Raw genomic sequence first — 18,079 nt, forward strand, 5'->3', positions numbered from 1 at the left:
TGTGTCTGCAGTGGGCTAGTATATATAGAGCCACCCACACCAGTTTCAAATTAGTTGCCTAATTAATGAATTGGAAAGAAAATGTTATGACAGTAGCGTATGTGTGTGGCCGTGAGGTGAGTGACGTCAGTGAGTGTGTGGGCGACAGAAGAGAGGGAGCGGTAGCATGAGTGCCGGCGGGGACTAGTTTGTTTTGTATTATTTTGTAGATTATTGTCAAAATATACACTCCCATTGTCCACTTAAATATTTCCAAGATATTTCTTTATTCTTAGACAACGGATTCCCTTCCGTGATTGGTCATTTCTATGGACACAGAAATGACGTCACCTAAAATTCCGTTTACGGCACATAGTAATGTCGTAATTCAGCTCTGAGTGTGACACTTAAGATTCAGTCCTACACTTCGCTCTCAAGTGTGAGTAAGACGCTTGATAACTAACTTTTAAGTGCAGCTTTCAGCGAAGAATTTATTTACTCTTAAGTCAACTCTTAACAGACTTCTTAGGAGTAATTCTAAGAAGCTTGATAAGTACGGCCCCAGGACACTAACTTATTTTTCATTTTTAGCAACAACTGCTTTTTTACTATACATGCAAGAACAAGACATCAGCAACATGAAATGATCAATAATATTTTATTTATAACCGGTAGTCATCTAAACAGCAGAAGTATGAATAACAAATGTAATAATATCGAGAGGGACACGCGGTAGAAAATGGATGGATAATTGATAATTATTTATACATTATACATTTATATGTAAGTCCATTTGACTTTTATTTACTGTACTTATTTATTTATATGTAATCTGTTGACTTCTTTTTTTACCTTTTTCATTTAGTATTAATTATTGATTCAAAATGATCTCACATTATTTAGTCCTTTTTACACCATTTCTCTTCTATTTTAAATACCTTTATTTTATCTCCTTTCATATACATTGTGACAGCTTTTCTACTCCCATTTGATTATTTTGTATTTTTTTTCAACACTTTTTTATGCTTTTTAAGACATTTTCAACTTACATTTTTTTGTCTGTTCTTCTTTTGCGTTTCAAAGCTGTACTTCGAACCTACTTAAAAGAACTATTGGTGTAATTTTTCAACTAGTTTTAAGATGTTCACCATAAGTTTACTAGGCGAAATTAAACTGCCCAATGTTGCTATGCCCGACTTGTTTTTAAATGATCACAGAAGAACTGTGTACAAAGCATTAATATCATATTACAGATGCCAGAAAAACTGTGTTGGAAGTAAACACTGATTCAAATGCTTTTTCAGATATTGTATTATGGCATGTAACGTTTGATCTATATATGTTTCAGGAATAGCTGGAGACTGGAAAAACCAACTAACAGCAGCAGAAGCAGAATACTTTGATTCTGTTTATAAAGACAACATGAAACATGTTGATTACAAGTTTGCATGGGATTAAAAGCAAGGTACCATATTTGTACTGTACATTATGTACGTTGCTTTGTTGCTGTATGTAGAAATGGTGACGTGGAAGTGCTCTTTTAATGAATTTTATGTTCTTTGTGTCCTTTGTTTCCCTCGTTTTCATGTGTTTTTACCCTATTTTTGACTCTGCATTGCAACCATATTTCCCCATTGTGAGATGAATAAAGTCTATTATATCCTATCCTATATCTATTCACCCAGAACACTCCTGCACCCGAAACGCTGGGGTGCATAAAAACTTTTAGGCAAAGAGATGCATCAAAAGACACACAACTCTATTTTATTAGTAAATGACTATGTCAAATTAAAATTAAATGTATATCCACTACTAAATGATGTGCTTTCTTTTATTTGATAGTAGTTAAAGTCAACGTGGTATACTCTTACATCACTCTGGGTCAAAGTTGGCCAGTGATACATGAAGAGACAATAGGGTCAAAGTTGGCCCGTGATACATGAAGAGACAATATGTTAACAATAGAGATGTCCGATAATATCGGCCTGCAGAAAAATGCGTTAAAATGTAATATCGGGAATTATCGGTATCGGGTTTTTTTAATTATCGGTATCGTTTTTTTGTTGTTTTTTTTGGTTTTTTTTAATTAAATCAACATAAAAAACACAAGATACACTTACAATTAGTGCACCAACCCAAAAAACCTTCCTCCCCATTTACACTCATTCACACTCATTCACACAAAAGGGTTGTTTCTTTCTGTTATTAATATTCTGGTTCCTACATTATATATCAATATATATCAATACAGTCTGCAAGGGATACAGTCCGTAAGCACACATGATTGTGCGTGCTGCTGGTCCACTAATAGCACTAACCTTTAAAAGTTCATTTTACTAATTTTCATTCATTATTAGTTTCTATGCAACTGTTTTTATATTGTTTAACTTTCTTTTTTATTCAAGAAAATGTTTTTAATTTATTTATTTATTTATTTTTTTAAATACCTTATCTTCACCATACCTGGTTGTCCAAAGTAGGCATAATAATGTGTTAATTCCACGACTGTATATATCGGTATTGGTTGATATCGGTAATTAAAGAGTTGGACAATATCGGATATCGGCAAAAAGCCATTATCGGACATTCCTAGTTAACAAGCGTTTTCAATGGGGCTGCCAAAATAAACTTTCCTGGGCCAAAGAAGATCATATGGAGACAAAGAAGGCAGAATTAAACTGAAATTATGACACATAAGACTGAATTTACATAAAAACAAAATGCAGCTGTCTTCTCTTTGGGGAAAAAAAAGTTTGTCAGCCGGTCCAACGGCTTTTTAAAGGTATGGTGCAACTGGCATAAGGATAAGGTACAATAATAAACCAATATAATTATTACTATAATTATTTTGCTATATGATTCAATATAAACATTAGCATTATAGTTGAAGTTGGACGTGTCTTACGTGTAAGTTCAGTTACATACTTTTTTTGTGCAGGGTACAGATTTTGGATAACTATTCTAAAATAATTGTAATTGTATGCAGTGTGTGACATTTCAGTTACAGTATGTATGAGCTGGGATAGGCTCCAGCATCCCCCGCGACCCAGAGAGGCACAATTAAGCGGTAGGTAATGGATTTGCATATGGTACCCTTTCTCAACCATTTGCAATATACAACATATTGCATATTTCACAGTAAACATGGGGAAAACTGTTTATAATGCTCAAATAAACTGAGTATTGTTTGTGCAAAAAAAATCAATACCGTGTTATTGTTATTTGGGTGAGGGGGTAATCAAAGTAAGAGTGTTCCTATTTTCTACGTTTTTGGGTCCGCGAACGCACCTTCCTGTTAGCTACAGCAGTTGCTAAGCTACTAGCCAGTGAAACTGTAAACAGCTGGAGTTCTGCTTTTGAGTTCTGTGCATTGGGGAACGCCGTGTTGGCAATGGTAAGATCCTCACATATCAGCAATGTCTTGTGAGGCATTTTATTTACTAATGAGTGATGTAACCGTAGCGATAAACCATAATAACAGTTCGCTAACGGTAGCTAGCATCGGCTTTCAAGCCAGCCAAACAGCCTTCCCATTGGCTCGTCCCGACACAGGGGCCGAGGACGCTCTCTTCTACACTTATGTATTCCACGCGGGTTTACATCGCTCAAACGTACACGTAGTGGCGCTGCTTTGTTGGGTCGACTACCATCGGGATAGCACATGAGCGAATTGCAATAATAACACCTAACTTTGACGCATTGGACTTTAGAAACGTTATAATACGTTTCTTTAAAAAAGTCACACAACATGCGTGCACTTGTTGCCATGGTCGACGTTTTACTGCTGCTATAAAACATTACAGCGTTGTGTGGAGGTGTTCTCAACCACAGGCTGAACATGCACGGCTTAGCCTGAAGATGTCGCCTCGGCACTACCCTGTAATTCCTCTGCTACAGGGGGAGTCCAAACTTTGTGCATTACACATGCGGAAACCCATCCATCCATCCATTTTTAACGCTTATTCCCTTCGAGGTAGCGGGGGGCGCTGGAGCCTATTTCAGCTACAATCGGGCGGAAGGCGGCGTACACCCTGGACAAGTCGCCACCTCATCACAAAGCCAACACAGATAGACAGACAACATTCACACTGACATTCACACACTAGGGCCAATTTAGTGTTGCCAATCAACCTATCCCCAGGTGCATGTCTTTGGAGGTGGGAGGAAGCCAGAGTACCCGGAGGGAACCCACCAATCCATCCATATATACATTTTCTACCACTTGTCCCTTTTGGGGTGGCGGGGGGTGCTGGAGCCTATCTCAGCTGCATTCGGGTGGAAGCCGGAGTACCCGTAGGGAACCCACCAATCCATCCATATATCCATTTTCTACTGCTTGTCCCTTTTGGGGTCGCGGGGGGTGCTGGAGCCTATCTCAGCTGCATTCGGGTGGAAGCCGGAGTACACCATGGACAAGTCGCCACCTCATCACAGGGCCAACACAGATAGACCAACAACATTCACACTCACATTCACACACTAGGGCAGGCCTGGGCAATTATTTTGACTCGAGTGGGCCACATTTTGAGAAAAACGTGTATGCGGGCCGGTATATCTGATTTTTAGGAACACTAATACAAAACCTCACAATAATGTCTGATTGAATGTTAAAAAAAAACGTTATGATAGAGCGCCTTAAAAACGGAATGGAATTGTATTTTTTTTTTTACTGAATGAGCCACCCAAAATGTACATGAAAATAAAGAATGTGGGATTTACAATATTAACTATGAAGGATAAAACACTGAATATTGACAACATATGAACGTCACACCCCCTCTCCATCGACATATTGTACAATCAAGCGAAACACAACAAAAATTCAACAAACACAGCGAAATATGAACCCGAAGAGTAAAAAAAAAAAAAACACCTACAATGTGATATATCTGATATATCACTAAGCTTTAGAACTTTGTTGTAAAAATCTCCTTCCATGTCTGTCTCTGACACCCGCATTTCAGGCTGGCCGCTCTGGAAACGCTCCCCACGCACACTGCTTGGTGCCTGGTCTGAGCTGCTGTGACTTAGATGACCATAGTAACTAATTAGATGACCATAATAACTAATTAGATTACAGTAGTAACTAATTAGATTACCATAGTAACTAGTATATCATGCAAAAGCGCAGATTCCAAGCATTGAAATAGTTTGTATAGTTCAAGACTTACAGTCATGTGAAAACATCACTGCCCATCATAATGGCAGCTACACTTTCCATCTTAAAGATCTAAAAAAAATTTGGGGTAATGTCCGGCAGGCCAGATTGAAAAGCTTAACGGGCCGCATGTGGCCCCGGGCCTTAATTTGCCCAGGTCTGCACTAGGGCCAAGTTTTAGTGTTGCCAATCAACCTATCGCCAGGTGCATGTCTTTGGAGGTGGGAGGAAGCCGGAGTACCCGGAGGTAACCCACGCAGGGCAAGCCTGAGAACATGTAAACTCCACACAGAAAGAGCCCGAGCCCCGGGATTGAACTCAGGACCTTTGTATTGTGAGGCACATGCACTAACCCCTGTGCCACCACCAATCCAATGTTGGCAAATGTATGCTAAACTATCACACATAATCGAACACACCATCATATCAGATTAAAAGCAACTCCAGTATCAGTGCGACAACAAAACATAGGAAGGAAAGAAAAATAAAAATAGTGCAAAAGGAGGTAAGGTGCACAGTGCAGTCCTGAGAACGAATGTTCTGAATGTGTTGTTTAAATATTATACTATATACATATATACAGAAGCATTCAGACTGTGGGTGGAAAGTAAAAATTGCACACAGAGAGCTGCTAAACTATAAAATCAGTGCCTATGAGAGTTCACCGTGGTTACGGCTTTAGGGAAAAAACTGTTTTTGAGTCTGTTTGTCTTAGACCTGATGACCGTGTAGCGCCTTCCTGAGGGCAGCAGGTCAAACAGGTCAAAGCCAGGGTGGGAGCTGTCCTTGATAATGTTTGTAGTTCTGCTGAGGAAGCGGGAGGTGTAAATGTCTATCAGGGAGGGGAGAGGGCAGCTGATGAGCCGCCGTGCTGCCTTTACCACTCTCTGGAGCCTCTCCTTCCTGTCTGCAGCGGTGCAGCTGCCATACCATGCTGTGATGCAGTTTGTCAGCAGGCTCTCAATGGATGAGCGGTAGAAGGTCAGCAGCAGGTTGGAGTCCAGGTTGTACTTCTTGAGGACTCTCAGGAAGTGCAGCCGCTGCTGAGCCTGAGTAATAGGTAGAGGTGGGGGAAATAATGTTTAGATGCATCGCAATTCGGACATGGACGATTATAGAATCAATTAGTAAACGTAGATAATCGATTTATTTACTGTACCGTAAATAGCATAATGCAGACAGTTCGAATATTTGGCTGACTGCAGCAAGCCACCTCACTGAGAGATCCGACTAGTTCCTTTATTATAGGGCACTTACAGTCACGATCAAAAGTTTACATACACTTGTAAAGAACATAATGTCATGGCTGTCTTGAGTTTCCAATACTTTCTACAACTCATATTTTTTTGTGATAGAGTGATTGGAGCACATACTTGTTGGTCATGAAAAACATTCATGAAGTTTGGTTCTTTTATGAATTTATTATGGGTCTACTGAAAATGTGACCAAATCTGCTGGGTCAAAAGTATACATACATCAATGTTAATATTTGGTTACATGTCCCTTGGCAAGATTCACTGCAATATGGCGTTTTTTGTAGCCATCCACAAGCTTCTGGTAAGATTCTCGTTGAATTTTTGACTATTTCTCTTGACAAAATTGGTGCAGTTCAGCTAAATTTGTTGGTTTTCTGACTTGGACTTGTTTCTTCAGCATTGTCCACATGTTTAAGTCAGGACTTTGGGAAGGCCATTCTAAAACCTTAATTCTAGCCTGATTTAGCCATTCTTTTACCACTTTTGACGTGTGTTTGGGGTCATTGTCCTGTTGGAACACCCAACTGCGCCCAAGACCCAACCTCCGGGCTGATGATTATAGGTTGTCCTGAAGAATTTGGAGGTAATCCTCCTTTTTTATTGTCTCATTTAAAGCACCAGTTCCATTGGCAGCAAAACAGGCCCAGAGCATAATACTACCACCACCATGCTTGACGGTAGGAATGGTGTTCCTGGGATTAAAGGCCTCACCTTTTCTCCTCCAAACATATTGTTGGGTATTGTGGCCAAACAACTCAATTTTTGTTTCATCTGACGTCACATGGACAAAGATAAGACCTTCTGGAGGAAAGTTCTGTGGTCAGGCCCACACCCACTCTGTTTACAGAGTGAGATGTAAATGTTTCATCACTGTCACACTTTATATAAAAACAAACCTATCGTTCATGTTAATGAGCCAGTCAATAGATTTGGTTTCTTCTTGAATATTTCAACCCTTCAGTCTTTTGATCAAATTTGATACTAACATTTAACGATGTAGAACGAACGAAAAATATAACTAAACTAAGAATCAACAGAAGAAAATTCATTTAGAACTTTAATCAGAATTTGCATTTTTTTAAACAGATTTTTGATGTAGACTAACATTAGGGGACCACAATGCAGAGAGATCTTACTGGAGATGAGGATGTCAGTCTTAAGTTATAAATCCATGCTAAAACAAGCCAAATCGGTGTTAAAAATACTTTTTTTTTCTCCGAACATATACATCATGACACTAAAGTCTCACTCTTGTCATTTTCTGAAACTTGGCAGCCCTGCAAACCATTTACAACTTTTTAGATATAGATTTTAATATTATGAGAGCCCTGTAGACATGACACAGTACCCATATAGTCACACTACACTAATGTTGCGTGAGACTGACCCAATCAATGACCATGATACTGAACAGCATCCTCTGATTGGTTTAGTTTTATTTTGTTTTCAAGTTTAATTTTTTTCAGACATTTAAACATTTGACAGATAAGGAGAATACATTTTTTATACTTTTATAATTTTTTTATAATGGCCAATACTATAGTCGTTTTGATATTTTTAGTTAATTTAGCCATTTTTACGTTTGAAAATACTTAAAGGGGAACTGACCCTTTTTTGGAATTTTGCCTATCATTTACAATCGTTATGTAGGACAAAAAGACATGTTTTTCTTTTTTAATACATTCTAAATATTAAATAAATGCAAACAAAAGCCTAAGGGAGTTGCATTATTTTGCCTATAAAGCCCTTAAAAATATCCAACCACCTCAAGCAAGGTTTTATATACACGCTGTAAGTATATATGTAATGTAGTAACCGGCACATTTATAATATGTAATATTTACGTATTTTGCTCATTTTAAGCATACGCAGCGCATTAATTTCAAAAACATGACATTCGCTTTTATTTCGACAACATCACTGATTACCGTAATTTCCGGACTATAAGCCGCACCTGACTATAAGCCGCACCAGCTAAATTTAGGGGAACATACAGATTGCTCCATATATAAGCCGCACCCGACTATAAGCCGCAGGGTTTTGATGTGTAATTACCGTAGTATATAGGGGTTCCTGCTACCACGGAGGGGATTGTCGGGACAGAGATGACTGTTTGGGAACGCAAAGCGTCCCATTTATTAACAATAAATCTTTCAATCATTCAATCAAACTTTCACATCTTTGACATGGCGAACAGCATTCGTGCAGAGTACAAATAATACAACGGTGCAAAGTAATACAAAGTGCTCACCTGTACGTTATCAAAATAACCAGCCTACCGGTATATGAAAAGTCAGTCTTTAATCATTGTGTCATCGTCTTCCTCCTGCGTACTAAAACCACCGAAATCCTCTTCTTTGGTGTCGGAGAAGAACAGGCCGTAAATAAGCCGCACCCTTGTATAAGCCGCAGGGACCAGAACGAGGGGAAAAAGTAGCGGCTTATAGTCCGGAAATTACGGTACTACTCACTGTAGACTTCATTAGAGCCAACAAACATGATAAATCATCACTTACTGTACAATTTCTGCTGTCATTATAATGCTGGCTGATAGAATCTTGTCCTATTCCTGTTCAGACGAAGAATGACTCATAATCCTCGTGAAGAAAAGAGGGGTGGAACCAAGCGTCTTTTCATTTTGTTCTCGCCATTTCCGGGTCTAAGTTGGTTGTCAAAGTGTACCAACTTGTCGGAATACGTCTCCATCCTTCTACTATCCAGGTGAGAGGCATTATTTATGATCTACAATAAACTTCCATGAGCTCCAACGCGAGAAAGCATGATGTTTAAGTCTGTACATGATTACTGATACAGTATTTTCTGATTAATCACATGAATAACTTGTTATTTTGACAGCTCTAGTTCCTAGTAATATGTATAGATTGTTAAACTTTTGTGCCAATGTTTGTTGTTAGTTGTTCTTATTTATCTTTCGCTTGTGTTGTTGCCCAAAAATAAATTGCAAGTGATATTGTTTGTATAACTATTGTTAAGTACTTTTGAGAGGCATTGTTAATGTTCTAACTATATTAAAGTGTAATTTTCTACAAGATCTATCTTGTTTATGTAACAATAACATTTTCATTATAGTTTTATAGGTTGAGCATCACATGAAAAAAAATCTTGCAAAAAAGAAACACAGTAAGCTTAAATATTATGTATCCCCTACTAACTTTTTTTGTGATTGATAAAATGTGTCCAAATTCACAAGTTTTGTTGTTGATAATGCTAAATATATATATGCTATAGATAATATCTTAGAATGTATAACCATTGAAATATGTCAGGAATAAAGCAAAAACATATTCATCAGTTGTATATATAGATCACCTAAGTCAAGTATAGAAACATTTGAAGAATGGATCAAGGCAACTTACATGGACAATGGTCAAAGAATAATTTTCTTATGTGGTGACTTTAATATTGACTTATTGAACCCTAACAAGCAAAAGTCTACTTCATTGATACAATGTACAGCATCAGTTTATATCCTAAAATCACAAAGCCAAGCAGAATCACAGCACGCTGTGCCACGCTTATTGATAATATTTTTGCCAATGATTTTGATAATAACACTACAAGTGGTCTACTTTTACCTGACGTTAGTGATCATCTGCCAGTTTTTACAATATATGATGGAAACTACAAGAAGAACATGGAAGACAAAAGGACATTTCGAAGACTATGCACAGAGAAGAGGATGATTGCTTTCAAAATTGAGCTACAAAAGCAAGATTGGGACAATGTGTACAATGAAAAAGAGGTTGATGAAGCATATGAACATTTCTTAAACAAGTTCATAATACTTTATGACAAACATTGTCCATGGATACAACTCAGTAATAAGCAGAAAAATAATAATTAACCATGGATGACAAAGGGATTAAAAAATGCTTGTAAGAAGAAGAATACACTATATAGAAAATGTATAGCACAAAGAACTATAGAGGCAGAAATTAAGTATAAAAACAAGTTAACATACATACTACGATCATGTAGAAAATAATATTACAGTGAATTATTGGACAGGAACAAAAATAATATGAGAGCAACATGCATCCTCAATAGCATTATTAAAAATGGCACTAAGAGGGACTACGCTCAATACTTCTTAGACGGAAATAAAAAAAATGACAACATAAAGGAAGTAGTTGAAAGCTTCAATAATTATTTTGTAAATATTGGACCAAAATTGGAAGAAAGGATTCCATACCCAGTTTCAATTGAGGACTATAATGATACCATAGAGCGAAATCCCAACTCCATGTTCCTGAGTAATGTGACACAGGAGGAAATAGTTACAATCGTGAAAAAATGTAAATCTAAGACTTCAACTGATTGTAACAGAATTGATATGGAAACGATAAAAAAGGTTATTGAAGAGATCTCAGGACCATTAATGTATATTAGTAACCAATCATTTCAAACAGGTAAATTTCCAAACAAAATGAAAATAGCTAAAGTTGCACCAATTTATAAGACTGGAGACAAACATCAATTTACAAATTATAGACCTGTTTTCTACTTCCACAATTTTCTAAAATCATTGAAAAACTGTTCAATAACAGATTAGAGAGTTTCATAAATAAAAATAGAATACTCGAAGAGAACCAATATGGATACAGAGCTAATGTTTCAACTTCAATGGCTTTAATTGAAATTACAGAAGAAATTACCAATGCAATAGATAGTAAAAAATGTGCGGCAGCAGTTTTTATGGATCTAACTAAAGCATTTGACACAATTAATCACTATGTTTTAATTAAAAAACTAGAACGATATGGCATCAGAGGGTTAGTCTTAAACTGGATAAGAAGTTATGTAACGAACAGGAAACAATACGTGAAGCTAGGCGAACACACATCTACAACGCTAAATATATCCTGTGGTGTACCTCAGGGATCAATACTAGGACCTAAATTATTCAATCTCTATGTAAATGACATTTGTAAAGTTACAAAAGATTTAAAGTTAGTATTATTTGCGGATGATACAACAGCGTTTTGTTCAGGAGAGAACACACAGAAGCTAATACAAATAATAACAGAAGAGATTAACAAATTAAAAAGATTGTTTGACAAAAACAGACTATCGTTGAATCTCAGTAAAACTAAAATAATGCTATTTGGTAACAGTAGAAGAGAAAGTCAAACACAAATACAAATAGACGGAATAGAAATTGAAAGAGTAAATGAAACCAAATTTCTAGGTATAATGATTGAAGATAAATTGAACTGGAAATCTCATGTAAAAAATATACAACATAAAGTAGCAAGAAACATGTCAATAATGAATAAAGCAAAACATGTTCTAGACCAAAAATCACTTCATATTCTCTACTGCTCACTAGTGTTACCATATCTGAGCTACTGTGCAGAAATATGGGGAAATAATTACAAAAGTACACTTCATTCATTAACGGTGTTACAAAAAAGATCAGTTATAATAATACATAATGTTGGATATAGAGAACATACAAATCCTTTATTTATTGAATCAAAGATACTGAAATCCATGACATAGTGAATTTGCAAACAGCTAAAATTATACACAAAGCAAACTATAACCTGCTACCCAAGAATATACAACAATTCTTCTCAAAAAAAGAGAAGAAATATAATCTTAGAGAGAAATGTAATTTAAAACATTTGTATGCACGTACAACACTTAAGACCTTGAATATATCAGTATGTGGAATTAAATTATGGAATGGATTAAGCAGAGCAATCAAACAATGTACTAATATGATCCACTTCAAGAAACTCTTCAAACTTAAAGTGTTTACAAAGTACAAAGAAGAAGAATACTGAATTTATTTAATTCATCCATTCTTATGGAGTATATTGTGAATAAATTGAGAACAGGAAGTGAACAAAAGTTTTAGCAACTGTTATGTAAAAGAAAAGATTAAATAAGCTCTGCTTCTTCCTACTCCTTTTCGAACATGTTGAAAAGACAAACTGGAAATTGTGATGTATCATGTTGTATGCTTGCATGTTCGAAATAAACTCAAACTCAAACTCAAATATGTACATAACGAACCACATGAAGTTAATACATCAATTGAAGAAAATAGAAGGGGGACGCATTTTATGGCAGCACAGAAATATGCTGAAACATTCTGTATCCCCTACTAACTTTTTTTAGAATTAATAAAATTAGTCCAAATGTACACATTTAGCTGTAAATGATACTAAAAATGTACATAATAAACTACATGAAGTAACTACATAATTTGAGGGAAATAGAAGGGGGACACATTTTATGGCAGCAAAGAAATATGCTGAAATATTCTGTATCTCCTACTAACTTTTTTGTCATTAATAAAATGAGTCCAAATTAACAAGTTTTGTACAATGCCAAGTCTGTAGCCTACATATAATTTACATGATGTTAGTACATAGCTTGAAGAAAATAAACGTGAGCGGGACACATTTTCTGGCATAAAATATGTGTTTTTTAACATGGAATTGAGTCTACCCTGTAGTGTTGGTTCCCATTATATTGGTGTTATTTTTTAATCTATCAGAAGATTAAATAATAAATAAACCAAATTACAGGATGTTGTTAATGTCATTTCCATAAAATAGTTGGACCAGTGGTTCTTAACCTGGGTTCGATCGAACCCTAGTGGTTCGGTGAGTCGGCCTCAGGGGTTCGGCGGAGCCTCCGCCACAGACATAAAGACACATCTGACTTATCGTGTAAATAAAAACTTCTCCCTATCGGCGTATTATGGATACCCCCAAACAATGTTCCCTCTAATTTTCCATCTGATTTGCAGATTTTTTGATTGATCGATTGAAACTTTTACTAGTAGATTGCAAAGGAAGAGAATACATTATATGAAACAGTACAGTTTACACAGTACAGTACATATTACGTACAACTGACCACTAAATGGTAACACCCGAATAAGTTTTTCAACTTCATTAAGTCGGGGTACACGTTAATCAATTCATGGTAATGTGTGTAAGGTGTGTAATTTGTTGTGAGTTCATGCACTGTGTTGGTTTTGTTCTTTGAACAAGGTGATGCTCATGCACGTTTCATTTTGTGCACCAGTAAACAAACATGTGACTTTTTCTTGAATTTGAAAAAAAAAAAAGTTTTTATTGTTCACTAAAGAAGGGTTCGGTGAATGCATATATGAAACTGGTGGGGTTCGGTACCTCCAACAAGGTTAAGAACCACTGAGTTAGACTGATCATCCGCTATGCAGTTTAACACGTATACAATAGAGAAGCGTGTACGGACGATCAAAAGCATTTATTCGGGTAGGAATGTCGCATGTTACACCAACAACATTTTTGACAATCAAAGCATGATCGTAAGAATCGACATTTTGCATCATTGACATTGCTAATAACACGGAAGTGCTGCCGCTGTCTGAACAAGGCACAGAGCTCCGCCTCCATGCACGCTCCCACGGCAGGGGATACAAAATATTTCAGGGATACAGAATTTCGCACTACAGCGGCAAATATAAACAAAACAAAAAACTGGCGGAAAGCGATAATAGATTAAAAATAACAAGGAAACCGGAGTTTTGACCCAGAGATGGCAGGGTCGGTAAAAAAAAAAAAACATAAATCTGCGTTCCGTGGGACACGCCAACACTGTGTGTGTGTGTATATATATATATATATATATATATATATATATATATATATATATATATATATATATATATATATATATATATATATATATATATATGTATATATATATATATATATATGTATATATATATATATATATATATATATATATATATATGTATATATATGTATATATATGTATATATATATATATATATATATATATATATATATATATATATATATATATATATATATATATATATATATATATATATATATATGTATATATATATATGTATATATATGTATATATATATATATATATATATATATATATATATATATATATATATATATATATATATATATATATATATATATATATATGTATATTCCTTAGGTCAGGAAAACACGGAGGCTATTTCATCCCTACAGGTCTGTTTCACAGGTTTCCTTGCTCTTCAGGAGAGTTAAAGGCCTACTGAAATGCGATTTTCTTATTTAAACAGGGATAGCAGGTCCATTCTATGTGTCATGTGTCATACTTGATCATTTCGCGATATTGCCATATTTTTGCTGAAAGGATTTAGTAGAGAACATCGACGATAAAGTTCACAACTTTTGGTCGCTGATAAAAAAGCCTTGCCTGTATCGGAAGTAGCGTGACGTCACAGGTTGTGGAGCTCCTCCCATCTGCACATTGTTTACAATCATGACCACCAGCAGCGAGAGCGATTCGGACCGAGAAAGCGACGATTTCCCCATTACCGTATTTTCCGCACCATAAGGCGCCCCGTATTATTAGCCGCACCTTCAATGAACGGCATATTTCAAAACTTTGTTTACCCATTAGCCGCACCGGGGCTATTAGCCGCACCTACGCTGCGCTAAAGGGAATGTCAAAAAAACAGTCAGATGGAGGTCAGTCAAACTTTAATATATTAAAAACCAGCGTTCTAACAACTCTGTTCACTCCCAAAATGTAATGTGCAATCAAGTAACGTGCAAATGTGCAATCACAAAAATAGTAACACTCAAAATAGTACAGTGCAGAGCAATAGCAACATCAATAACTCAACGTTGCTCGAACGATAATGTCACACAACACACAAAATAAACATTTCAAGCTCACTTTCTGAAGTTATTCTTCATCCATAAATCCCTCGAATTCTTCTTCTTCGGTGTCTGAATTAAAAAGTTGGGCGAACACGGCATCCAAAATGGCTGGCTCCGTCTCGTCGAAGTCATCAGAGTCAGTGTCGCTGTTGTTGTCCAGCAGTTCCGTGATTCCTGCCTTCCGGAACGCTCGGACCACAGTTGAGACCGATATATCCGCCCAGGCATTTACAATCCACTGGCAGATGTTGGCGTATGTTGTCCGGCGCTGTCTCCTTGTTTTAGTGAAGGTGTGCTCGCCTTCGGTCATCCATCGTTCCCACGCCGTTCGCAGTCGAGCTTTAAATGCCCTGTTTACACCAATATCCAGTGGTTGGAGTTCTTTGGTTAATCCACCCGGAATGACGGCGAGTGTTGAATTAGTGTGTTTCACTTGTTTTTTTACACCATCAGTTATGTGGGCACGCATGGAGTCGTAAATCAACAAGGATGGAGCTGTGTGAAAAAAGCCACCCGGTCTCTTCACATACACTTCTTTCAACCACTCGCTCATCTTTTCCTCATCCATCCATCCCTTCGAGTTAGCCTTTATGATAATGCCGGCTGGAAAGTTCTCTTTTGGCAATGTCTTCCTTTTGAAAATGACCATGGGTGGAAGTTTCTGTCCATTAGCATGACAAGCTAGGACCACTGTGAAAGACGACTTCTCATGCCCTGTGGTGCGAATATTTACCGTAAGTGCTCCTGTTTTATCCACGGTGCGGTTCACAGGAATATCAAAAGTGAGGGGAACCTCGTCCATGTTGATGATGTGCTCTGGCCGGATCTTTTTTTCAGCTATCTTGTTTTTACAATACGTGCGAAAAGTAGCCAGCTTTTCTTGAAAGTCTTTTGGTAGTTGCTGTGAAATAGTAGTCTGTGTGCGGATGGAGAGATTGCGTCTTTTCATGAACCGAAAACACCAAGAAGCACCACCTTTAAAATCATCCAAGTGAAGTTCGCTTGCTAGCGCTGTTGCCTTCATTCGAATAGTGATGGTACTAACACTTCTGCTTGCTGCTCTCTGCTCAACAACCCACTGTTCGAGTCTGTCCTCCAACTGTAGCCATCTTGCTTTGTTCCCTCGGAAACTCAGTTTTTTCTTCTGTACTTGGCGCAGGTCATCTTGTTGCTTCCTCCACCTACGCACCATCGATTCATTTATGTTCAGTTCTCTCGCTGCTGCTCTATTTCCGTGTTCTTCTGCGTGACTGATCGCCTTGAGTTTAAACTCTGCGTTGTACGCGTGTCTCTTTGTAGGAGCCATTTTGTGGTCGTCTTTACAGTAACACACAAAAGAAATGAATCGTATTTTTCGCGCGCTTCCTTTTCTACGGGGGCGGATGCTCACCTTGGCTTACAGTAGAAGAAGAAGCGCTTCCGCCTCTATGGGGGCGGTTGCTTATCGTAGAAGAAGAAGCGCTTCCTCTTCTACGGGGAAAAAGATGGCGGCTGTTTACCGTAGTTGCGAGACCTAAACTTTATGAAAACGAATATTAATCCGTACAAAAGCCGCTCCGGATTATTAGCCGCACTGTCTGCTTTTGACAAAAATTGTGGTTTTTAGGTGCGGCTTATGGTGCGGAAAATACGGTAATTTGAGCGAGGATGAAAGATTCGTGGATGAGGAAAGTGAGCGTGAAGGACTAGAGGGCAGTGGAAGCGATTGAGATAGGGAAGATGCTGTGAGAGGCGGGTGGGACCTGATATTCAGCTGGGAATGACTAAAACAGTAAACAAACACAAGACATATATATACTCTATTAGCCACAACTAGGGATGATCCTCGAAACCGGTTTTCCCGGTTGTTCGATAAGAAAAGAACAGAGTCCTCAGACTTGAATCCCTTTTTGAGAACCGGTACCTGTTATCGAGACCACTATAGTAAAGAAAAAGCGTTGGTTCTTTATTCGAATCCCTGGGAACGAAACGAGTCCCGACCAGAAATGCTCCGTGTGACGTCACAAGAAATGACGCCACGTAGCTCAGTCATTAGGCGCAGATAGGGAAAGCAGGAAAAAAATGCACCGGAAAAAGCGCTCCAAGGTATAATAAAGTTCAAAACAAAAGGTATAATCCAATGAATAACTTTACTGAGAGATTTGAGCAGGGTACAAACACATGACGAACACTTTTACGACCAACCGGAAACATAGCAACCAGGCTAGCAACGCACCTCCTTTACGGCAGCTGTCGCAACGTTCTTAAAGCAACCGCAGCACATACATATATATATACAACATATATGACATCTCCCTTTTTTAACTTTTGTTTTTCTTTCCTTGTAAACAAAACAAAATCACACTGTATATGTGTTGTCTGTCTAATTATAAATAATGCAGACGAGGCGTGTTGGCTGAGTTCTTGACGTTTACTTTCACAGCGTGCTCATAACCTCATTCTTAGCTGCCGGGTGGCGACATGCAACAACACTTTTCGGGGCTACCGCGCATGCTCGTCACTCCCGTTGCATGCTGGGTTGTGTAGTTGTTAATTCCCTAGCCTAGCTCATAACATCACATCTTTCCCCCTATAAAGAAATAATGTTAACTCAATAAAGTGTGTTTCTTTTTTTAGCTTTAACTTTTAATTTTTTAGCATTGTAACCACATTTGCAAACAACTTTTCTCTTCATAGAATTTTCTTTCAATAAAGAAATAAAGTGCAAACATGTCAAAGCATCATAACAAACAGTTATGTCAAATAGCAGCAGAAGTGCACTTTTCGGAGAGCTGTATTATTTTAAGTTTTGTGCCCAAGGGACTGATATTTAACACTATATTATTATTTATACACCTATAGTGATCACAGAGACAGGTTGTTTTTGTGTTACTGTATATATTTGTTTTTCTGAAAAATCTCACTTAATATACTTTGGGTAACAACAGTCAATATTTATTTATTTTATTTTATTTTTTTAGGGGGGT

General features: G+C 37.2%; 2 protein-coding genes across 4 annotated transcripts in view; both read left to right on the plus strand.

The window, feature by feature from the left end:
• The window catches only part of LOC133655806 (sulfotransferase 2B1-like), a 31,232-nt gene extending 29,588 nt beyond the window's left edge, over window positions 1-1,644 (plus strand). For both annotated transcript variants that reach the window (XM_062056326.1, XM_062056325.1), the window contains one exon: window positions 1,328-1,644. Coding sequence is in view for 1 of the 2 variants with exons in the window: in XM_062056325.1 (XP_061912309.1) it covers window positions 1,328-1,437 (110 nt within the window). In the remaining variant the exon portion in view is untranslated. The remainder of the gene's footprint in view (window positions 1-1,327) is intronic.
• Window positions 1,645-3,236: 1,592 nt separating this feature from the next.
• Window positions 3,237-18,079, plus strand: part of wu:fj29h11 (uncharacterized) — a 111,764-nt gene continuing 96,921 nt past the window's right edge. The window contains exons 1-2 of one of the 2 annotated variants that reach the window (XM_062056328.1): window positions 3,271-3,373; window positions 8,971-9,114. The gene's annotated coding sequence lies outside the window, so the exon portion shown is untranslated. Of the gene's footprint in view, window positions 3,374-8,970; window positions 9,115-18,079 lie in introns of both variants that reach the window. The other variant, XM_062056330.1, reaches the window with a different exon arrangement.

This window comes from Entelurus aequoreus, linkage group LG08, assembly GCF_033978785.1.
Source record: "Entelurus aequoreus isolate RoL-2023_Sb linkage group LG08, RoL_Eaeq_v1.1, whole genome shotgun sequence".
NCBI lineage: Eukaryota > Metazoa > Chordata > Actinopteri > Syngnathiformes > Syngnathidae > Entelurus > Entelurus aequoreus.